Source organism: Amphiura filiformis, chromosome 1 (genome assembly GCF_039555335.1).
Source record: "Amphiura filiformis chromosome 1, Afil_fr2py, whole genome shotgun sequence".
Taxonomy (NCBI): domain Eukaryota; kingdom Metazoa; phylum Echinodermata; class Ophiuroidea; order Amphilepidida; family Amphiuridae; genus Amphiura; species Amphiura filiformis.
Window position 1 is genome coordinate 16,820,790 of NC_092628.1, and position 26,057 is coordinate 16,846,846.

At 39.1% G+C, this 26,057-nt stretch overlaps 2 protein-coding genes across 2 annotated transcripts in view; both read right to left on the bottom strand.

Moving 5' to 3' along the window:
* The window catches only part of LOC140161028 (uncharacterized), a 125,355-nt gene that overhangs the window by 97,097 nt on the left and 2,201 nt on the right, over positions 1-26,057 (bottom strand). The window lies entirely within an intron of this gene.
* LOC140160860 (dynein regulatory complex protein 8-like) lies at positions 426-25,310 on the bottom strand. Its single transcript, XM_072184223.1, has 5 exons — positions 25,153-25,310; positions 8,771-8,855; positions 6,544-6,696; positions 4,876-4,985; positions 426-1,448 (listed from the first exon to the last, which is right to left on the bottom strand). Exons 1-5 carry the CDS (start codon positions 25,184-25,186, stop codon positions 1,330-1,332), a joined length of 501 nt encoding a protein of 166 aa, XP_072040324.1. The 5' UTR covers positions 25,187-25,310; the 3' UTR covers positions 426-1,329.

Here is a 26,057-nt window from a genome sequence, read left to right on the forward strand (position 1 = left end):
CATGCTGATTCCAAATATGGTCATGAAAATTTACAATTCTTAATTTTTTTAATTTTTCAAAAAAAATTTAAAACTTGTTGTCTGCAGTCAACACCCACATGGAGAGGGATGATACCAAACCAAATTCAACTTTTCTAAAATTATCCCTCAAATCGGTCGATCCTCATGTAATTATTTCGTGTAATCTAATCCTAACTTCAATCCTAACCCTAATCATAACCCTAATCATAACCCTAATCCTAACCCTAACCCTAACCCTAATTTCGTGTAAAATTACATGAAGGAATAACCCTCAAATCCAAAGAATGACTCCATGTTTACAGCCTTGTAAATATGCTCTTTAGCCTTTTGGATACACTAAATTATGGCTCTGCATGAAGTGGTATAGTCTGTTGAATGTCACATGTTTTTACCCACTCGAAATATTACCCTCCTCGGTAGCCAGTTTGATTCTACTTGCTCTCCAAACAACTAGTCTGCCATTTGTGATTGGCTAATGGCATCTGTCTTAAAAAGATAGCTCCTGGAACTGTTCTTGTGTATATCCGAGTTCATGTGACTATGCTCATGGCTGGTGAATATTTAGCAGCCGACTTACGGTCATTAAACTATTGAAAGCCTTGTTACAATTCATACTGGATGACTATACCATCTATCACCCTGATGTGGCAGTGACGTCAGTGCGCATTTCATGCGGTGCTGCCTCAAATTGTTAGCATTCGCTCAAAGTACTGGGGTACCCACGCTACATAGATGGGCAAGCGAAACAGCTGCTTCAACGCATTGACGTCACTGCCACATCAGGGTGAAACACTGGTCAAGTTGATATTGTGGGAAAGATTTTAGCCTCACTCACTGGCATACTGTTTGTGTAGAGTGAACAGAATCAATCTGGCAACGGAGGAGACTGTATATTTTCTTGCGAACACTATTATCTAATAAAAGGCTCATGAGAAATTCCCCCATATTGGACCATGCCATGCGTTAGGACCAAGATAAAGTACGGTTATTTTTTCTGCCAAGGGTTTAAAATTGACAGAGAATTCAGTTTGACATGGCTTCAGATGATGCACTTAGCATTAGTGAATCTTATTCAAATTTCCTCAGTCTTCAAATTTCCTCAGTTTATCAACAGCGTAAATAATGATCAGGTTTTTTTTGTCTCACAAAGTGCCCAAAACGATTACATGTAGTACCTTTCTGTATACCAGTTTCCATGGTATCTTCAAATTTTAGGCCATCAACAAGATAAGCATAACAATAGCTTGATTGCTTGAAATGTCTTGGAAAGGCAGAATAATTGTAAACTTTATTCCAGTAATGTGAATGTTATGACGCATCATCTACTGCCATTAATGGTGCATAGTCTTTATATAGAATCACTCCTTTTTCTGTGTCTACAGCTGCTGATAACATTTCCTCTAATTCCTCTTGTGTGAATGGTTCACCTGAAAAGAACATTAAAGAAATTGATATGAAGAATGTAGGATATAAAACATCAAATAAATGTCATACAAAATCTTTCCAATTTGCTTTGTAATTAAAGTGGTTGAGGAATACTCCATTGGTTTGAGCTCTAAAATGCCTGAGCTGCCCATTAGGCTGCGATCACATAGAAGTATACGGTATTCGCTATACGAAATACGCTCATTCGATCAGGCTGAGTTCACATAGGAGTATATACTATGTGAACTCAGCCTGATCGAATGAGCGAATACCGTATAGCGTATACTTCTATGTGATCGCAGCCTTATTGGTGCAACACAATGTATTACAATATTAAAGTTTGCTAGATACATGGAAAATAATTTGAAGGTGGACTATTTTTCCCTCCATGAGTGACACACAAACATGGCAGAGTTCATACTCTCCTTCATTAAACTCTTTGGCATTACCACAAAGCAAAATGCATAGATTTGTTGAATTTGGTACATGGGAAAGAAAAGAGCAGTTGATGCAAATATTTGTGGTTGGTTGGCTTGTATTCAATGAAAACTGGAAGGACTACCACAAAATTGTAGAAAGGTGGGGATTTAAAGTGCAAGTAGAAGCATATTTTAGGGTGTGATGGCCAGGTAAACAAAATTTACTAAGATAATATGTTCTTGCACAAACCAACAATAACCAAGCATGGAGTTTCAGAGATGCAACTTTAATTTGCAAGTATGATCACACACCACTATTAGCAGGTCAAGAGCGGTTCCTGAATCCCTCATGACTGCACTTCAACATCTTCAGGAGTGCATGTGCTTTGCAACACACCCAGAATTCTCAAAACTCAGTCCCTGGTACTTAAATTTATGTGAGTGAGTTTCACAATAAATTTGTTTACATTGGAACCAGATGGGAATAGTAGGTTCTACACAGGTGGATTCTGATTAAATGCCATTGGGGGTATCACTCACTGATGGTGTCTTAGCTATCCATCAGTCGTTTGCCCATTATGGTATGCTCCCAAAACGGCAAAATTTTATGACAATGACAGATGCTAAAGTTATAAAAAACTGAATAACTATATCAAGTTCTGTGAACTTTTAAAAGTTAAAAGTGGGTCACATTGATCGGGATGGTTTAAGGCTTCAAGTTAACAATTTTTTTAGAAAAAGCACTATACCTTCCTCTGTCAAAACGGTTCAGTATTTGTGACAAAAATGACAATGGAAAAGAACAAGTTGTTAGTATGACAAGTAACGAACATCTGGTACGGTTACCGAATAGGGTGCAACTTGCTAGACTTGAGCCCAGTCCTCATTTACAGAGTTTAGGGTTAGGGTTGGGGTGGGGCAGTCTTGTAATAAGACTAGTAGAGTTGCACCCTATTCGGCAATCGCTCCGAACATCTAAATTACACGCACACACACCCCACACACACCCTACACATTTTCACAGACAAGCATGGATCCTATCATGAACCTCCAATGGTAGTTCAAAGTAACTGTGGACCTCTATAGGCTGACATTTCAAAGTGTGGACTTTTGTGGTCAGATATGACATTTAATCATCAAATTGTAGCTAATTGTGGACCTGGTATTACACCTGCAATGGGGGGACCTATATTGTATACACCATATATGCATAATTACGGCATGCAGCGCCCTCTGCTGCTCTCTTACGACTGTCGATGTCCACGGTTGCTGTGGGTCCGCACTTTATGAGTGAAATGTCGAAGGGGGTCTACATATGATACTTCAACATATCAATTGGCTAATTTTGCTGCGACAAATGTGCATCGCAAAACGAATGCGTGGTAGCTCTGAAACATACTATCTTTTGGCCTAAGCCGAGTATTGTTAAAATAAATCTGTTCACTTCATGACCCTTTGCAACAAAATGTTGGTCATTTCGTCATCTACATCATATACTGTCGTATCTCAAAAGGCTGCTTTGTGTGATTTTTATTATCATTGTTGTATTTCATGGCGGGATTTCATGTTGTTATTTTATATTTCAACATGCTTCTTTCTTTTATTGAATGGACATGAGATTGTAATATTGTGATAGTAGTACCTCAAAATTAATATATAAAGTTAATTTTGCATAGTATCTCATCATAATTAGATGGCAATAATGAAAAAAATCACAAAAGGCAGCCTTTTGAGATACGACAGGTCTACAGTCTGTCCACATAGAAGTACAAACCAAATTTGTGGCACCTGGGGTCGATGCTTTGCATCACACGCACTGCGTGTTAAAAAAACATGACGCGTAAAGAGCGTGGTGCGCTCGGCAAGTACAAATCACACAGCAGTAGGCGCGCCAAAGAAGCAATTGGGCGCATTGCACTGAAGAATATATTCTCATACCTCCAGTTTCCAAGGTCTATTTACTTTGTACTTCTAAGTGGACAGACTATATATAGACGAATCCAACGAGCCAAGTCATGGTCAGGATTTGGTCGGACATCTTTTGAGCGTCCAATTGTGCAAATAAAAGCCGCTTTAGAACACCTAGAGAAGATGCAAGGACGAGGAGGGTTAATAGAATAATAGCTAATAATATATATGATGGAGATGATTCCGCAGGTAATCCCGTCGCATCTATTCATACATAGTCCTTTTGTTTGCAAGTACATCAATGCATAGATACCGTGTGTAGTTAATCCGATTATTTTGTCACTTCAACAGCGAATAGACGAGCTGTGTGTTTTCATGGTTTTGTCGAAGGGAACTGTATTGTGTTGAAAACTTTAGTCTTTCTTTTGTCTACCTGTGTTTACGCGAAGGTGTAAAACGGGTGATGGAATGCAGTTTAAAATTTCTGCCAAGGCCGAATCATTTCACATTTTGAGTGCATTGTAGCCAAAGATGTTTACTTTAGTAAAACCTAGATACGCTGATGCCTATACTGATGCACGGCAGTGAACGTAATCAAAATGGCCGACTCGTCCGGCCCCTTTCCAGCTTAAAATACAGCTTATTTAGCCAATGTGAACATGGGTCATCGCAAGAAATATTTTCCTATGCATATTGGACTAACACCTCAGCTATATGGTATTTTACGATATAACAGTAATTAAAAGAAAACTGCAAACGTTCGTTCATCGGATGTTTGACGGTGACCAGCTCTAATGACGCTACTATGTAAACAACATAGAGGTTGAATAATTAATTAGGTAATACCAAATATGGAGGTATCCAAAAGTATGCTAATTAGAACAAGTTAGAAGGCACGACGAATCAGAATACGATTCTGGTATCCAGTTCTATGCAAATGAGTTGAAGGAGGTTACGTGAACATGTAAACTTATGCGACTCTTGTGTATACCGACCTCTGTGATTGTAGCCGACGGCTACCCAACTAAAGGCTGCTAGTCAGGTGTAGGAATGCGTGAATTTGGATTCCTCTATACAGTATGTGCAGCAGACAACAATTTACCTTCTTCTGTCATATACTTGGTTAGTTCGTCAACCAAGAGATGTCCTCTCTTTTCTGTGTCTAAGACTTCAAATGCTTTGAGTAGTTGGTCCTCTGGAGATGGTTTGAATCTGTAAACAGAATCATGCAAGTCAAAAGTAAGTTATACCTAAATGTTGTCATTTATACAGTGACTCACATGTATCGAAGTGCTTTACATTATCAAAAGGGTAAATTAAAATTCCAAAGTTTGTCCAATTTGAATGAAAATATATGTGACGTTGATATGATTCAAAACATGATCAAGCTCATCAGAGGTTTATCAGATAGATTGTTATTACACTTAGTGCCGAAATTTTTCATGATGTTGAGGGTTCATACCACTAAATCCGCCTGTGAAGCGGTTTCCGGCAAAAGTTTATCACGCCTATAGGCCCAACTTTGCATACAAATTGTGCAAAATCGGTGCAATATTAACAAATTTAGTGTTGAAAATCGTGTTTTACTACTAATTTGAAAAGAAAATGCAAAATTTGAGTGATGTTTACGATGATGAGCGCATGAACACACGAGGTCAAAAGCGCGTTAGCAGTCGGACGTAAACACGGGAAAATCGGGCCTTTTTATATAGCGCTAATTTTCTCAAAAAGTAGACCTAAAATGTAGTCATTTTCAGATATGTTACTGTATAAGTGGTAATTTTCGCGTACAGTTAGTTTCGCGACTTGTCTTGTAGTGAGAGACACATTTTCGCTAATGTTATTTTCGCGATTGCCCAGTCCTCCTCTATACTTGTAATACATTATTGCATACATTCGCGAGGTGTTCGCGAAAATAAAACCCTCGCGAAAATTTCCACTTATACAGTATGCAGAATTTTGTTCTGATTAAGATGATATCAAATATATATTTCAAAGCTAGAGGTAACTCGACTTATGGCCTAAAATGTGACCCCTATTTTGCACGTAAAGTCTATGGAAACTATTTTGTGTTATGTACCCTTGACAATTTTGTCAGTAATTTTAAGGTCATCAGAGGTCATTTCAAGGTCACAGCTGGACTTTGTGGCCTTGTAAGGCTGCAACATATCTAGTAAGAAGATTGAATCTTCAATTTGTAGTACCCCAAGACTCTCCTCCCCCCTCCCCCCCCCCCCCTGCTACAAAGCAAACATTCAAACAAGCTTTGAAAGTCTAACAGGAGCACTCGACTTTGTGATGGGGTGGGGATGTGCGGACACCAGCGATTTGACACCAAAAAGGGAGTCATTAGGTGAGAAAGCCCCAAACAAGGGGTCTTTCAGTGAGATGGGTAAATCTGACCTGGAATTTGGAAAGGGATCTTTCCACAAGTCTGGGACAAATTTATGTCAAAATATTAAAGTTTACACATTTTTTATACAAAATTTTTGAAAAGGCATTAAAATTTGAGAAAATAATGAGATTTTGAAAATTTTAGAGAAAAAAACTTGGTCATTTGGTGAGAGATATCAGAAATGTGTTCAAAATTCTTCTCAAAAGGACGAGTTGACCTTTCTGTGACAGAAAAAACGTTGGTTAAAAGGGAGTGTTGAAAATGGGGTCAATGTGGCCGCACATCTCTCATCACCCATTTTAGCATAGACAGCTATCTCTACTGTCTATTATTTTAGCGAGTGCACCCCCCCACCCTGGGGAAAAGTATACTCACTTTCTTTCCATCAAGACATTGGTCATCGTTTTCAGGAACATATCATATCGGATATAACCAGTTGGCTCTTCTTCTTCCATCTCTGATAAGAGATCATGAAGTTCTCCCTCAGTAGGGCAGCAATGGAGAGATCTAATGATGGTTCCCACTTCCCTGCAATCATTTACAGATATAAAAGGGGGAAAACTTCAACGATATTGAGTCATGCACAATGGGAACATTAAAAGGAAGTTGGGTGCCCTTTAAAGGGTCTGTGGTTGGGCTAGAAAGGAATGAATTCATGCTGTCATTACTGGTCGAACACGATAGGATTTCAGTTATTAATAGTTAGAAACTTTTCTCATAGCGCTTTGAATGTGTTTGCGGCCCTCACTAGCTAGCTTTTGATTCAACATGTAACTTGGGGGGGGGGGGTGCGGTGTCTAACCTTCAAGTAATTATTTTGTGTAAGCTAACCCTAAGTATATTCATAACCCTAACCCTAATTCTAACAATAATCCTAACCCTAAACTAACGCTAACCAATCAATGACAGTGCCTGTTTCAAGTCTATAAGCCTCCTTGCATGATCGCCTGCCGAATTCAACTACCTGCTTCAACCGGAGACTAAGTTTTAACACTGGCCCTATTGGGTGGCCGTGTTAACGTACAATGACTGAAATCCTATCGTATTCAACCAATAATGGTACTGCAAGCTGTATGTATAATCTGTCTTGATACTAGGCAAACTCTGAGTATGCTTTACATGAATAAAGTTGTTGAGATTACAATGGGAGTTGACAGAAGTGACGTGACAAAGACTTTTTCAGAGGGGGTGGACAAGGCAACTTTCATGGGGGGCAAAAGTTGATGAAAATTGTCGAAAATAGGCAAAAAAGTGCAATTTTTTTTAAAAATCTTAAATAACAAGGGAAGTCAGCATCCAATATGGGGAAATACATTTTACAGGGGCAGCTGCCCCCCCCCCAATTGACTATGCCACTGGTTAACAGGCCTGGTACTGATCTTAAGGGGCTGTGTACTCTCAGACATGCATGTAGTAAACGTGCAATAACTTTGTAATTATTCGCGCAAGACATATAAAAGTTTACATTTTTATAAAGGCAAGACATCAATGAATCTTAATATAAATATAGATTTGGTGTAAAAACAACAATTATGAAGAAAATTACAAAAAAGTAAGTTTTTGGCAATATTTGTATGGTACATCATAACAAAAAAACACTCTTTCCAAAATATTTTATTTTGTTTTTATCTCAATCTTGAGTCTCCATTCCAAAAACGTTTTTTTTATTTTTTTGATATTGGCCTTATTTTTTGAGATATTGACCATATAAGGCATCAAAATGAACTTTTTAAAATTCACCTGGTGGTACCTTGCTGGTACAACAAAGATTTTCATTCCTTTTAAATTTCAAACACGAGTGGAATAGTGAAATAAAATCCATAAAATATTGCAGTTGAAGTTAACAAATCTGGATTTTCATTATTTGTATAATTTATAAAAAACATACAAAGTACAAACATATAAAAAAAAAATCAATTTCGCGAAAGAAACAACGTCTAGAGAACACAGCCGCGTTAAATGGGAGTTGACAGAAGTGATGTGACAAAGACTTTTTCAGAGGGGGTGGACAAGGCAACTGGGGGCAAAAGTTGATGAAAATTGTCGAAAATAGGCAAAAAAAAAATTGCAAAATTTGTTTAAATCTTAAATAACAGGGAAGTCAGCATCCAATATGGGGAAATACATTTTACAGGGGGCAGCTGCCCCTTCCCTCCCCCATTGGCTATGCCACAGGCCTGGTGGTACTGAACTTAAATTTATTGGTGGTACCACCTGGCTTAAGCCAAAACATGTTGTTGTCATTGAAATGTTATTTTCTTACAAACATGTCAGGGAAAATTGACCAACATGTCAACATAAAAGTATGGCCATGACTCAAGAATGTCAATACTATTAACATCGACTACTGTACAGCCCTAGCACTTGAATATTATAATACAACTTGTAATTTCCATAATTCTGTCACAGCTATCAATTGCAATGGGTCATTCCATACCCCGTTCCATACACCCCTATGGAAGACATTCACTAAATCTCCCACACAGGGGGTGTAGATTTCAAATGGAATCATTCATTCAGATAACCCCATTTGAAATTTACACCCCCTGTGCGGGAGATTAAGGTGATGTCTCCATAGCCCAATGTCAATCAACTTTCTTACCTGACGTCCACTGTTTTGTTGGATTCATGGTCAAAAATGTCAAACGCATCACCAATTTTCTTTTGTGTTTCAGCTAGCAGTGACTCTGTAAAACAAATGAATTAATTCATTAATTTCTTGGGCATGCATCATATTAAATTTCTGACACATTAGTTGTATCTTGCATTGTCAATGTCATTCGCCCACTATGGTAAAGCATAGAATCAGACCGCCTCCTTTCTTCACAAATATTCTCATGAAAGCTAGTGGTGGCACTGCAGGGGGGGCATTTTCCACCAAAAATATTTGCCTTGCCCCCCCCCACCCAATTTTTTTTAATCCACTTTTTGCAGCAATTTTGTGCCAAATGTGTTGATTTTGTCCCACTGAAATTCACTTTGCCCCCCCCGAAAAAAAAAATCCTTGTGCCACCACTGATGAAAGCACTTTAACACAGCTGTAATCTTGATTTTATAAGATACTATTAAACTAAAGTTTTACATGTATACGGAAATCGCAAAAAAAGGCGTATTTTGTGATCCTAGCATCCTCTTTTTATGACATTTTCAGTAGATATCCACAAAAAAGCTTATTCCCCAAATTTCAGTTGATTCCGATCTTGCATTTGCGAGTTATACATGAAGCCATGATATATATACATGTGTATCGCTGCTCCATAATATAGACAATGTGTTGTAATTTCGTTCTGGTATAGGCAGGTTTCATGTACGCCACGGGTCACTAGCCCTGGAGGCACAACAACGATATTGGAGCACGTGAAAATGAAATATCACCCACAGAGTGCTAGTATTCCTTACAAAGCATGGGTTTGAATGACGCACCAAAGATTCAAAAATTTCATGATATCTTTGCTAAACAAATTTATAATCTGCAAGAAATTTTTTGTACAAAACATTATGTAGCCACTAGCCAGAGGTTTCCAGTGGCAGTGATATAAAAATCTCAACTTTTTTTGAGAAAGTGGGGGATGATGCTCACATGCTGTGGATCGATCACAAAATGCCCTTTTAATATTATTTATAGGTACCGTACTAAAAAAAGTAAAAATATATTCCCATGGACACCATTTCCATACTGCCCACGTAGCATCTAATTTTATATTATAATTTTCAGGGACAGATTTAAGCGGTGGCCCCGCGCCAGTGGATTTTGCGTCGGGCAGTAAACTTCCAACAACACTGGCCCAGTGGGCCACTAGATTTTTGAGCCGGGCTGATATAACACATACATGTATATGAGACAAGATATAAATCAGTGATGGACATATTTACAGTTAAAAGGTAGGAAACCAAAATGGCCATGCGGCATCTGTAACTATGCTGTCAAGACAGATTGTATTCAGTGTTCATACTGTGAAAGTTGGTTCCATAACAACTGCTCGGAAGTTTCAGATGATACTTTGAATTTCCACACAAACCATCCTGATGCAGTGTGGATATGCCCTGCCTGTAGTGTTGTGAACATTACAAATTCCACTTTTTTCAACTCATCTGTTGAATCCATTGACTTGAGTAATCCTTTTAGTAGCCTGTCGGACCTCGACGAGCCAAATGAGGTGAGATTACCTGATTTATGGGCCTCAAGACCAAGCCCTATTGACACTTCCAGTCCAAATAAGACAAATACTGCTCCTAAAGTACGTCCGCTTAAACTCTTGAAGCTAGACACTGAGATATGGAAATGTGTGACCAAATCTGATTGCCCAGATGTCCAGCACCCAAATCACACAATTCATTCGCCGACCAGGAACTTTGTCCCTGTAGTTACACCGACTATACCAGAAAGACATCTGATGGCTTGAATGTTGTGCGGAAAAATGGCAAACATGTGTCCCATAACAACCCTGTCCCTGTAGTCACTCCTACTAGGATCAGAAAGACATCCGAGGGCTGGAATGTTGTGCGTAAAAATGGAAAGCATGTGGGCCAGAACTCGCATGATGGTCGGCTGAAATCATCCATACCAGAGACTATGTGCCCTAGCCTACCACCTTTTGCAAACAAAGACCAACCTAGAAAACTTTTTGGTGAAATGAATCAAAGCAAACCTAACTCTAGTACCAAGAAATCTAGGTGTGCTAAACCGAGATCTGCAACACCTGGAAAATCACTTGGTAGCCTAAATGTGACTATTGTTAACTGCCGAAGTGTCAAAGGTAAGACTGCCGTCCTTGAAACTCTTGCCCTGAATGAGAAATCTGACATCTTAATTGGATCTGAATCCTGGTTAGAAGATAGTATTGCCTCTGCTGAGATCTTCCCGAGTCACCTTCAAGTCTTCAGAAAGGACAGAAATACACATGGAGGTGGAGTCTTTATTGCGGTCAATAAAGATATCCCTTGCTTCGAACGAAAGGACCTCTCCCATGCTGATATTGAATCTTTGTGGTGTGAAGCTTCGTTGAATGACCAAACATTCCTTATTGGTGCCTTTTATCGCCCACCGAGCGAAAAAACTGCTACCAGTATTGTGAACCTGAATGAAAGCTTGACTAAGATCAACAGCACGGTTAAGTCACCCCACATTATCCTTGGCGGTGATTTTAACGTACCTGGTCTTACCTGGGAACTTGGAGAGACCACCGAAACTGGAGGCTGCTTACAGAGATCGCTAATGCACTTCATAAATGACAACCACCTGATGCAAATGGTAACCTTCCCCACTCGACGTGATGCGAACGGTACTGAAAATACCCTGGATCTGCTGATAACGACACATCCTTCACTGATCTTTGATGTTAAACCATTGGCAGGAATCAGCGACCACAGCATTGTCCAGGCAAGAGTTGCCACTAAGACGAGACTCTCCCAAAAACCACCCCGTAATATTCTTCTGTGGAGGAATGTTGAGCCGGAGGACTTTAAATCAAAGGTGAATGAGATGCAGAATGGCTACTTTGAACGCACACCTGAATCTAAGACTGTGGAGGAGAACTGGAGTTGGTTCTGTGATTCACTATGCAGTATAGTTTCTGAGATTGTTCCCCACAAATTGGTCAAGGGAAATTCAAGGCCACCGTGGTTTTCTTCAAAGTTAAAAAGACTCTGCAGTAAGAAAGAAAAGCATTACAACAAGGCAAAGAACTCTGGTAAAAAAGGTGACTGGGCCAAGTTTAACACCACCATGAAACAAGTTGACAGGGCTATTAGAAAAGCCCATAGAGACTATGTGAATGACATTATGGAGTCGGACAACTCAAAAACTTTTTGGCGTTACATCCGAGCCCGCAGGAAAGACAACACTGGTATCCAGCCGCTGAAAGTTGATGACAAACTCCTTACAGATGACCAGGATAAGGCTCAAGCGTTAGCTGACCAGTTCGAGAGCGTCTTCACCAAGGAAAACTTGGACCCACACTCCATGCCTTCAATGTCTGGTGAAAGTTACCCTGAGATGCCTCCAATTGCTGTTGATCTAGAGGGCGCCACAAAGCTCCTACTGAACATTGATGTGTCCAAAGCCATCGGACCAGATATGATCCCAAACCAAGCGCTGAAAATGGCAGCAGTTGACCTGGCACCAATCCTTCAGCACTTGTTTGTTTCAGCAATCTCTGGATACAGGGGATTTACCGCTAGACTGGAGGAAAGCAAATATCACACCAATTTACAAAAAAGGCGGCCACTACTGATCCGGCGAACTACAGACCAGTTTCGCTCACATGTACCTGCTGTAAACTACTGGAACACATTGTCGACAGTAACCTGATGAGACATCTTTCCAGGTGGAACATCTTATCCGACAACCAGCACGCATTTCGCAAGGCCAGATCATGTGAGTCTCAACTGATCTTGACAACCAACGACCTTACCAAGCACCTTGACGACGGACTTACTACAGACATGGGCATCCTAGACTTTTCAAAAGCTTTTGACGTAATCCCACATCATAGACTGCTCATCAAATTAGACTTCTACGGTATCCGCTCTGCGACCAAGAACTGGGTTTCCTCCTTCCTCTCAAAAAGATTCCAAAGGGTTGTCGTAAACGGAAAATCCTCCGAATGGGTACCTGTTCTCAGCGGAACTCCACAAGGCACGGTCCTGGGACCTCACCTCTTCCTCCTTCATATTAATGACATCCAAGATGGAGTGAATAGCACAACAAGACTCTTCATGGATGACTGCCTTATCTACAAGACCATCAGATCTCCCGAAGACGAGCGTGATTTCCAGACCGACCTGAACAAAATGGTTTCCTGGTCCACCAAGTGGGGCATGAGATTCAATCCCAGCAAATGTAAGACCATGCGTATCACTAGGAGGAGAAATCCTGACCCTACCTCATATGAAATGATGGGCGTCGACCTGGAAGAAACCTGCAGTAGCCAATACCTTGGTATCACCATCCAAAACGACCTCCGCTGGAATAAACAGACTGACCATGCCAAAACAAAGGCCTTCCTGAGAAGGAACTTCTACGACACTTCATCCTCCATCAAAGAAAGACTGTTCAGTACTCTTGTCCGTCCATATGTCGACTATGCCACTGCCGCCTGGGATCCTTATACAACCAAGAACATCAAAAATCTCGAAAAGGTTCAAAATGCAGGGGCGAGATATGTTACTAACACCTATGGCAAGGACACCAGTGTCACAGCTTTAAAAAAACTCCTTGAACTGGCCGCTCCTTCAAGACCGGCGCCAGTAAAGGGAGGCTGACCTGTTTCTACAAGATCCTCAACGGACAGATGGACATCAACCACAATAACTACATCACCACTAAAATAAGCCGCTCCAGAAGAGGTCACAACAACCAATTCCAAATTCACCAGACCAGGACTGACGACACGCCAACTCATTTTTTCAAAGAACTGTCAAGGATTGGAACTCTCTCCCACCTTCTACAATCATCCAACCATCCATAGCTACTTTCAAGAATTCACTGACTGATGACTGTACTGCTCGACGCCGCCTTAAAAATTAGCCCACTCTCACCACACCTCCAGTTTAAACTCCGCAGGAGTATTTAGGAGGTTATATCATCCAAGATCCAAGATCCATCTGTCACCTGTAATTTATTTCTTTATTTAATGATATTTCGTCTATTTATATTCTTATTCTTGCATTGCTAGCAAGTTGTATATACGCCGCTTTTTACGGCGATAGTAGGCCTATGATACTACTTTTAAGCTCTTTCGTGCTCTATCCTCTATCCGATGATGATAGCGAAACCACAAATACCGCATATTTGAACCTTTGTGAACTTTATGGAACTAAAAAAGGCAGGACTACTGACTGAATACATTCAGTACAAAACAAATTAAAATGTTAAGTTTGCTTGACTTTAACTTAGGGCTCGGATAGTGATGTTTCCTCATATTTTTGTGGGACTTGAGAGCACATCAGACATATCGAATTGCATTTTGAAAATGAGGAACGGCCTTCTGATATCAAATAATTTAGATTTTTTTAAATTCGCGATATAGGCCTAAATAAATACACATGATCAAATGATTAAAAATTGATATATAGATATTTTCCCCAAAACATTTTTTTGCAGTAGAACATTATCACATAATTTATAAAGCTGGGCCAGTAAATTTATTGCAGGGCCACTAGATTTGCAATTTCACTGGCCCTGAGGGCCATTAGAAAACTGAAACCTAAGTCTGTCCCTGATAATCTAACTGCTAAAGACGAGTATTCAACCCGTTTATATTTTTTCTGTGCAGTGCCCAGTGCCAGTGCAGTGGCTATTCATTCATTTGTGCATGTGTACTGTCATGAGTCGTGACAGTGGAAACCAGACAACTCGCCCCAAATACAACTTCGCTCTAACGCTGGACAACTGGCCCGCGAGACAACTCGCCCCTAACGGACAACTCGCCCCAGCAGTAACACACTGGCCCCACATACAAACTCGCACCAGTGATAAGTCTACGAGAGAATATCTTCTCTAGCATACGTGAAGAAGGTTTTATCACTTTCGGCTAGGGATAGAACAATGGTATATCAACAACTACATGAACATCGTTGGCAAAATTTTGTGATAATTATTGCTTGAAATTTCGGTCAATATTAATTTTGACAACTTAGGCCTATACTTTGGCACGAACGGCAAGTCGCACATCGGCATTCAGTAACATCAGTAGAATATCAGTAGAATACACACACTCATCAACTCGAGTAGTAATTAATAAGTAGTCAATAGAAAACAACATACCAATTAATATTCTTGGGTATGGCAAGTCCAAAAGTTGCAAAATTAAGCAAAATTAACGACAGAATTTCGATCACCGATGCGATCACCGTATAAGCTTAAACCTGTCAATTCCACTACCATGACACTGGTTAAACTGCCGTCGATCGCGACGTTCTTTGCATGTTGTAATTATTTTCGTTTTATTGTGTGGAGGACGTACAGGAGGGCCAAGGAGGCCTACCCGATAATATAATTATGTCATGCCGAGATATACCGTAAAGAATCCATCGTAAAATAGCCTATTCAAAGTATATAATATGGCAAAACAAAACATTATATAAAAAAATAATAAAACAACAACAACAACAACAAAACGCTTGCGAGTTTTGTGTATTTATATTTTACCGACTCAGTTTGAGATGTTCAAAACTTGCAGTCCTATAAACATTAAATCAGAGAAGATCTTCTTTGACATAACGAAACTATATTAAAAGGATTGAAAATATTTGGCAAATTTTTTGGCAAATGAGCACAACTAGCAAAACAAACGCCACCAGCAGCTTTGAGATATTTTGTCGGTTCCGTCATCCGTCTGTGCACTGACTTTCGACCCCCTTTTTTCACCGCGTGTTAGCGGTGGATTATTGCTGCCATTTACACAAAAATGCCGGGTGTGGTATAATGTGTTCAATCAATGGTACCGTGACTACGCACGCAGTGCCCGAACACACCGACGGGCGTAACGGTACCATAAGTCCCGGCCCACGGCGGGCCCACGGCCGCGTGCTTTACACACTAATGTAAGCTAATGTACGATCGATTGCTTGACAAGTCACAGGGTCAAGTAGTATGAGCTAGTATGCTCTCAATTTGATTAAGACCCCGAGAATCATGGGCCGTGGTTTTTTTTTTTTTGCGACGGAGGCGTATCGGGAGGCAGTGACGCACAGTGTCGACTTCCTATTCGATAAATATAAATTTAATACTCCGTTGGTGAGCGACGGGCGACTCTTATTTCACCGAACGCAAGAAAAGGAGTTCTATCTGATTGGCTAGCAATCGATCGCTTAGGTCGCTTAGTAGTCAACTACAAACTCAAAACTGAGCATCGTATTCAATTCGATTGAAATCGATATTCTATTATTGCCGTATAAAGAGAGTGATAGTGTGTCAATAATGTACATTGTATTGCAGCTGGATTTTACATGCATTCTTTTATATAAATTTTTTCTCAAAGAGTTGAATATGATAAAAAATTTTTCTCAGGATTTCAAATTTTACCCGCAAATTGCAGTTAAACATATCCACAGCAAAATACAGGTCCTCACTAATTAGTGTATTTAATTTCCAGTTAGTGTATTTAAGATAAAACCTGACAACAAATAAAATTTTCTTGCAATAGAAATATCATATGGGATACTGATATGGTAGGCGCAACCGCCATACACGTGGAGCTGCTACTGCAGTAGCTGACTTTTTGCTCCGTGGAGCCAAATTGACCAATCATGATCATGTTAGAGTTTTTCATTACTCGGAGGTAAAACTGACTAATTAAGTACGACTTACTCATTACGTGAAGCGAATTTATTCATTAAGAATTTGCCAGACGAAAGCGTCACGTAGTTGCAAGATATCCTCGGTCACGAAAGTTATGATTCAAAAAGTAGTTTATGAAAAGTACGAACTGACTTATTATTAAGATGGACATGCACTCATAAGAAACTCATACAGTATTGTACATAACTATATAGCTAGGCAGAGTGGTGGTAAACTATGCACGCAGTTCTGTGATCTGCAGTGTATCGCCGGAGCTAATTTGTATAACTTGCGCGGTGTCCCTAGCGAATTCGACCTTCAGCAAACTGCAAACCAGTTCGGATTTACTTTATATACTAGTAGTAGGCCACACATACTGTAGTTACTGTCCGTTTTCCTATACACAATACTCAGTGCGCTCACCATTGACGCGTGACCTCTACAAATAGTGTATGTTAGAAGTATAGGCCATTGCCTAGTTGACGTCACTACTGTGTAAAAAATAACCGCCAATATTTAAAGTATTCTCTGAAATTCTAGAAAATATAGTTTTGTAACATGTCCTAAATTTTAGCTAATTTAGGTGTTTGGAAATATTGGTACTTTTGTACCAAAAAATATGAAGAAATTATTTCTAAACCGTGTTAAGTCATTAAGCTTCTCATTTTCAAGAACGCTGGTTAACAATAAGCAGACTATTGTCTCATTTCGTAAACAAAAGCCCACAGTATTGTTACCTTGCGTTAAAGCTTTATAATCGTTCACCCAACTGAAACTATAATACCAGCTCATTGCTCATTGCACAGGTAAAACAGACACAAGTGCAGTGTGTATTTAACCAGAGAAGATCTGATGTAACATAGTTGAGCCGTTTTCATTGAGTGTTATCTTGGCTTAATAGCTTTTAATAGGGTTTAAGTCCTTCAAAGGTCGTGGTGAGTTCTACTGTAGACATGACTGCATCATGATTATTTTTAAGTCAACAACATTCAACAATATGATCACCGTGATAGTATGAGAGTATCAGTACCGTGGGTGTCAGTGATCCTGGCCTGACACAGTAGACAAACAAACAAACAAACACGCCACACACATGACACATGCATGCATGCAAGGTAACATTGACTATACACTAATCAAACAATGGTATTGATCCTGTACAACTGGTCGTGGTTTATTTACAATCGATTCATTTAATATCCCCATAGTAAACATTAATTTTGGCAAGAGTTTTCTCTCTCTGGAACGAGAATGCATCCACTGGTTCCGCGTAATGAAAAGATCTAACATGATTGGTCAATTTAGCTCCGCGAAGTGAAAAGTAAGCTACGCGTAGCAGCTCCACGTTGTGGCGGTTACGGCCAGCCATATATTGATCATGCGAAAATCGTAAAACATAGAATAGAAACAGTGTGGCAGGCACTCAAAATCTCAAATTGTATGCTTAGCCTGAGTTGCACGGCCTATCTTGAATAAAATCACCATGCGTAGTTGCTGAAAAACGTGAGGATTCATCGTACTATCACGGCAATTTTTAACACGAAGATATAGGGATGTTGACGGTGTGTGACGTGAAGAAGAAAAATGCAATGATTTTGTTTGCAAAACTGGTTAAAGCCTAGTATTAATAATGATTTAGGTCTAATTTTAATTTGGTTATTCTTTGCCAAATATTATTATAGTAACAACTGTCAGGAAAGTTTTCTGGTCATTCTATAAACTGTGGTGTTCTATAATACAAATCAATGATATAAATCTAAATTAATTATATATCTTTAATCTAAATAGGCCTACTACTATTTTAATTATATAATTTTGTATTTTCTATGTATCAGATATATATACGAGTACATGTACTTATATTATATGAAATGTATTTTTATGATTTTGATAATTGTGGCCTATCATGAGTGTTTTTGCAACTTGATTGATTTAAACACCATGGCACATCTTACGCTGTGCCCTAATCCTCTAAATATGCCAACAATTTTAAGACAGGATGTTTGAACTCGAAGATTGCAATAATGTAGGCCTATAAGTAATTAATTATCACACACTAATACAAAAGCTGGCCAGTGGCGTAGCTGCCGGGGAAGGGGGAAATTGCCCCTCTGGCAAAATTGCATATTTGGGGCCCGCCCTAGTGCAAGGAAAAAGAGGGAGAAGGAGGGAGTGGGAGGAAAAAGAAAGGAAAGAGAGAAAGGAGAGGAGGGCAGGGGCGTAGCCAGCTTCTTGGTGGGGGGGGGGCAAAATAAAATTTCAGGGGCACAGCTAAAAAAAATTCAGTTACAACATGCAATTTTTGTTTTAGAGAGACTGTACATGTCTTCGAGCTTCCCAAAAGGGCTTTATTGGGACGATGTGCGCCGTGTAGCGTGTGAAAATTTTGAATTTGACACTATTTTTGTCCATGATCGTGTTGAAAATGCATTGGCCTTATTATGACAAAAATTGGTACTTTACAAAATTTTGGCCAATGGTCGGGGTGAATTTTGTTAATGGAAAAGGGGCTCATTGCCCTTTTTCTTTAATTTCCTTTGCCCTATAGTCAGAGGGGCACTTTTTTCTTGATTTTTTGTCAGGGGAACAGTCCCCCCACACAAGCTAGCTACGCTACTGGGAGGGTAAGAGTGAGAGAGAGAGGGAATCATGAAGTATACGCAGTACGATAATAATGAGCTTCATTGAGCGGTTGATACTCAAACTTAGAATTTGGAGCAGAAGTGGAAAATGTTACAACGTACTTTGACACACTGCATATAGATGTTATTGAAATATAAAACCAAAGAAGCAACTAGAATTTTATTTTCATTTAAGACAAAAGGAAAAGGCTGAACTTCTGATATGGAAGAATGGAGTTTCCAACATTTGTGTAGGCCTAGTGTCTTGCAGTGCATGCGTTTGAACAAATAGACATTATTATATCATCATGCATGTTAATGTATCCGGTAATTATATAAACTTTTCATGCAAGAATGGGATTTTTGACGTTGTAGGCACACTAAACCTTTAACAACTACATGTATATACACCCTCCAACCCCCTCCCCCAATTTACATAACGCACACCTTCATGAACAGTATTGAACACACGAAATCCATACTTGAGCGCTGAATTGGAAAATGTTACTTTTATGCCGCATAAATCCGAATTTATGATTTCTTTCCTATTTAATACAACATAATAGGCTAAATACAATATATTGTGAATATTCTTAAATCTGTTTAAAAATTTGTATCCGTGGGTACACGAGAAAGACAATAATAATTATATTTATGTGTTATTTACTTTGTTCTTACGTTTTTAGCTGCGGGTAGCAGCTCTATAAGTCACCATGTCTCTCCGTTAGTCCGTCCGTTAGTCCGTTAGTAAGGCTAAAAAATGCTGTTACGTCAACATCGTTTGTCGCATGGCTATGGTACTTGGTGAGGGGAGGGCCTATACCGCCCCATACTGGAAAAGAGTTTCGTCCGAAATATGCTAATTAGGTCATTAAAGGGCAATGAGGGAAATTGAGGGGAAATTGGGAACATTGAGGGAAGTTAAAGGAAATTGAAGAGAATTGAATGTCCAAGCTTACATTGGATTTGGCGAATTCATTATGTTTTTAAGATATTGGAGCTACCATGGGTAAAAAAATCCAATTAATGGAACAATTTTTATGTAATAATGTGTTTATTGATAATAGGGGCTTTGATATAATTTGAAGCGTTATTTTTCCTATTCACGGGCACAAGTATAGGTCTTTCCTATATCAAACATCCAGATTTGGAAGATACAGGTTGTTCGGCATTATGCATGATTTCATTTCCAAACTTCATATAACTCGTTATTTTTCCTGTTCATGCGCGCACCGCGTCTACGAGTAGGTCTAGGTCTTCCCGATCTGGGTTTATCAAACACCCAGATTTGGAAGCTATGTGGCTCGGCTTTATGTCGTTTACATGATCAGGCTAGTCAGACACAATCATAGTAACACTTGTCTCAAATAATTCCTTCCTTGTTTCTCGCAGCAGTGCCAGTGCGCTGCAATGCGCCGGTGCTCCTTTGTTAAAAGGGAAATCCCTGATTGCAGGCAGTCAAAGAGCTTTTAAAATCCACAATATATTCTTTGTTGAATAATAGCATTTTCATTAATGCAACATAACATTACATTGCCTATATATAATAACTTTAGAATGTATAGGCCTATTTGAGAATGACTATTATCAGAGGGGCCTTTACATACAACATACTTAAATAAAATTTAAATAATACATGCCTACCCGTCTTCAAAATCGAGGTATATAAAACTTCCAGATTTGGAAGTTATACGAAGTATATGTATTAGCGTATGATAATTAATTAACTAATTATAGGCCTACATTTAGTGTTGACATCTTCGAGTTCAAACATCCCGTCTTAAAATTGTTGGCATATTTGGGTATTTCTCTGAAAAGGTGTACTATTTGAAGATAGGCAAATATGAATTTGAAAATGATTATAAAAATGTTTCCTTTACATATCTGTAAGGATGTAAGTCTCTAGTGCATGAAAACAATATTTGGCGCAATCTTTAGGGCGCCCTCTATATTATAGAGGGCGTAATCTGCAGGTTGTGCCAGGTGAGCATCATCTCCGTCACATTTAGGCCAAAAAAGAAATAAGGACAAAAAATTTGTTAAAACTCTTAATTATGAGTTTTATGGATAACTTGTAAGTTGCTTGATTCATGTTTGCTTTTTTCATTTAAAAAAAATATGATTTTGTACTTTCGTCATTTAGTTGGGACAATGAGAGGCAGGCTGTACGGAAAATGTCATGTCTGTTAGTATTTTTTTATACAAACTTAAGTATATTCATAATTTTGCTTGAAATAACTAAATAAATTTCTATTGACATAGTAAACACATACAATATCAATTACATTTCCAAATAGTAAATTCCATGTTGTCTGGGTCAAAGGTCAAATAAAGGTCAACAACAATTGTGATGGAGATGACAATGCTGTGATGGAGATGATAGTGATGTGACGGAGATGATATTTCTACACAAATTCCTATAGAGAATCATCTCCGTCACAGACATTTGATTTCAGTAATGTTTTCACACTACTTGAAAAATAAATTCATACAGATGAGAAGGTCTAGAATTGGTAAGCATTTCTGATAAACTAAACTGGACTTCGCTGTATCTCAAGATCCGGTGATGTGATGGAGATGATGGTGATGTGACGGAGATGATATTTCTACACGAATTCCTATAGAGAATCATCTCCGCCACGGCAAATTGTGACGCCAACTGATGTAGCGGAGATGATGGTTCAGACATTGCTTACGATTAATAGCAGGGTTAATCTTACCCACGTGTTACATATCACCACAACAGCTTGTGGGACATATTCAACCATCATTATTTTCCGGAAGATTTCAACAATAAGACTTATATCAAATTGATCAGAAGCGTTTGGAGATGATGTTGAATAAAGGTACGCGCGTGTATACTTGAAGATACCCTCAAAATTGGCAGGAAAAGAGTGCCAATGTGCACCTATTCCGAGTTGATGTTTTTCGTCGTCTGTAAAAGGCATCGTACAGGGTCAAATTATTGACCTCTGATATTTGGTCTTCACCTCCAGTCGTTTTGATGCCAATGTGACGGCAATGATGCAAAACCAAGGGACAGCAATTTTTGACACACATTTTGAATTATTCCATAATATTGACTTTAGAAGTGGTTTTAAGCATTTAAACCTTCTTAGACATGATATTTACCCCAGTCAGTGGTAATTTTCACTTCCCACACTTGCTCACAAAAATACTACAAAATCACTAAAATTCGATGCGTGACATCGGGACACGGGGTTTTCAGGGGGGTCGTCAGATATTGAAGAATTTTTGACTCCAAGAAATTAATTTTCCCCACTTGGATGTTCTTAACTATTTTTATACATACAAAAGTCCATGACTAAGCCAAAAAGAAAAAAAAAAATCCGCTTTTAAAACTTTTATGAGCGCCGGAAGTCGCGGGACTTAAAAGTTACTCTTTTCAGAGAATCACCCATTTAGGCCCTATGTCACAGGAGAAGTTGCCCAAAGTGGTCCAGAATTGTCAAAATAGTATAAAGTTATTCAAAGTTTTACAAACTTGCTTAAAACTTCCTCGAAATTGTGGTAAGTTGCACAAAGTTGCTTTTTAAGTGTCTCAAAATCGCGTAAAGTTATTTAAAATTTCACAAAATTGTTTAACATTTTCTCAAAATTGCTTAAAGTTGCTGAAAAGATGCTCAAAAGTTTTCAAAATTACTCAAAATTGCTTCAACTCCCGCGCAAGCTGCGTAAAGTGAGCGCGGATTTCATCAAATTGTCACAAATTTTCCAATGCAGCACAAATAGGTCATGCAACCTCACGCATTTGACTTATGGGGAACTTTAACATTAAAAAATGTTGCAAAATTTCGGACATTTTTGGAGAATTTTGACAACTTTGGGCAACTTCCCCTGTGACATGTGGCCTACATTTAGAGGATTAGGACACAGCGTAACAGCGGCGTAGCTGGGATTTTTTCCAGGAGGGGCAAGCCCGGGGGCGGGGGCCCAAATCCACCAAATTTCCCTGCACTGGGGGGGGGGGGGCCCAAATAGACAATTTTGCCAGGCTGCCCCTCCTCTCCCTCTCGCTCCTCTCTTTTTTCCTCTTTCTCCCTCCTTTTTCCTCTTTCTCCCTCCTTTTTCCTCTTTTTTCCTTGCACTAGGGGGCAGGGGCCCAAATAGACCATTTTTGCCAGGGGGCAATTGCCCCCCTGCCCCCCGGCAGCTACGCCACTGCAGCGTAAGATTTGCCATGGTCATGGTGAGATCATATCCCTGGTCTCACATAGCTCCATGGTGGTGTTTTAATCAATCCTGATAATTAGTCCGTGACTGACAGTCAAGTTGCAGAAATTAAGAAAAACAAAATGAATCATGATAACTGTCAATCTTAATTATCAAAATTGTAAAAAATACATTTATATTTAGAAGTATGTACATATAAATATTATAAAAAATAAAAAATTTTATAATTAAAATAATAGTTTTTCAAATAATTTCGATTTATATCTTTGATTATTTTAGACACCACAGTTTAGAATGACCAAAAAACTTTCCTGGCAGTTGTTACTATAATAATATTTGACGAAAATAACAAATTAAAATTAGAACAAAATCGTATTAATACTAGGCTTTAACCAGTTTTGCAAACAAAATCATTGCATTTTTCTTCTTCGCGGCACTGCCTCCCGTGTCTCCGTCACAAACACAAACATGACCCGTAATTATTGGGGTATCAAATTGAGAGCAGACTACCAGGGGACTTGTCAAGCAATCGATCGTACATCAGTCTGTAAAGCACGCGCCACGGGCCCGGGACTTGTCAAGCAAGGTCACGCCGTCGGTGTGTTCTGGCACTTCGCGTGCTTGGCCTTAATGGAGCATTGATTGAACACATATCACACCCGGCGTTTCCGTGTAAGTGGCAGCAAATAATCCGACGCTAACACGCTGTGTAAAAAGGGGGCAAAAGTCAGTGCACAGCACGGAAGCGACAAAATATCTCATAACTTTCAGAAGCAGCTGCAACTTACGTTTGTTTTGCTAGATGTGCGCATTTGTCTTTGAAAACATTATATATAAAATGAATATGAAAATATTTTTCAGTCCTTTTAATAGTTTCATAGGCCTATGTCAAAGAAGATCTCTGATTTAATATGTTTATAAGACTGCAGGTTTTGAAAGTTTTGAACATCTCAAACTTATTTTGAGGCTGTTTTATTTTTATTTTAAGTGAGTTTGAGTCGAGTCGGTTAAATAAAAATACACAAAACTCATAAGCGTTTTTTTTTTATATAATAATTTTAATAAGATTTGTTTTGCCATATCATATTTAAATTATTACATGTTTAACATTATTATAAAAAAGTATGAAGTTAATATAATTAAAAATAAGAGTGGAAAAAGCGTGCAAAGAACATCGCGATTCACGGCAGTTTGACCAGTGTCGTGGTAGTGGAATTCGACATGGTTTCGCTGTGCGGTGATCGCCTGGTGATCGAAATCCTGGCGGCAATTTTGCTTAATTTTGCAACTTTTAGACTTGACATGCCCAAGAATATTAATTGGTATGCTGTTTTCTATTTACTACTTAGTATGAAACAATTAATTACTACCGAGTGTGTGTATTCTACTGATGTTTCTGAATGCCGATTGAGATGATTTATGTGCGAATTTCTGTTCGTGCGCTATCACGTATACTAACAAGTTGTCAAATTTGACCGAAATTTTCAGCAATAATCACAAAATATTGCCAATTATTATGTTCATATAGTTGTTCTATCCCTGTGTAGCAGTTTGATAAAACCTTCTAAGTTACTGAATGCTAGAGAAGATATTCTCTGCGTACACTTATCATTGGGGCGAGTTGTACGTGGGACCAGTTTGTATACGTGGGGCGAGTTGTCCGTTGGGGCGAGTTGTCCGTTGGGGCGAGTTGTATTTGGGGCGAGTTGTCTGGCATTCGTGACAGTGTGGTGGATGCAAAATTCTTTCCTATGATTTCTCCTTTCTTTGCAAGTTAATCGAGCACCATATCAGACAATGATGACATTTATACATTGAATTTTATTACGGCACATAGCATTTTTACTTTAGACTGATAATTTGGTGAAATAAATCCAATATTTTTACCTGCACTTTCCTTCTCATCTGCCTGAGCTGCCATGGTTGTTTACATGTTGCTAGCCACGAAGATGCGGGCATGCGCACGATCATATTTTTAGTATCATTCCCACACCAGCTTATGACTGAATATTATTTACACGTGGCGCCGTATTTTTTAGTGCGAAATCACTGACGGTCTCTTTGTAGCGTAACAAAAATGTAAATGAGATTACGCATTCGCGCCTTTCACAGGGGAGATAAAGTTTTTGTCTAGATAAAAATTCCTTTAAAAAGGAATGGGAGCCTAATGCGAGATTTGATGTGCTGATTTATTCAGAGGCCTATCACACAGCTAAGGGGCTGTGCAATAATTACGAGCCCCCCCCGTAAGTATTTTGGCCGATTTGAAAAGGGACAAACCACAGAAAACTACAAATTTGACTTCTGAATCGGATTTGTTGTCAAAGCCACATCATTCCGGGGCCCGTTCCGGGGGTCACTCAGTGGAAGGAAGGAAGGAATTATGAATAATTTTAGGGGCTGTGCAATAATGATGAGGTAAAATGGGGTAAAATGTCCAAACGGCTCGCCAAATATTGCTTGCCCCCACCCCTCGGCCTGCCAAAATTGCTTGCCCCCCCCCCCTCGGCCTCATTTGCCACCCCCTCTTGCGCATGCCAAATTTTTGGGATCCCAATTTACAAACCTTAAATGGTCTATATACCTGTTGCGAGCGCAGCGAGCAGGAAAATTTGCATATTTGAAGTGTTTCTGTAGTTTTCGTAAGCCTTAGAGCGTTTTATTTAAAAGGCGCCCCATGAATGTGTGCCAAAAATCGTTTGCCCCCCCCTTTCGGTTTGCCAAAAATTGCTTGCCCCCCCTCCCTTTTGGCTTGCCATAAATTTATCCCCCATTTTTAACCTCCCATTATT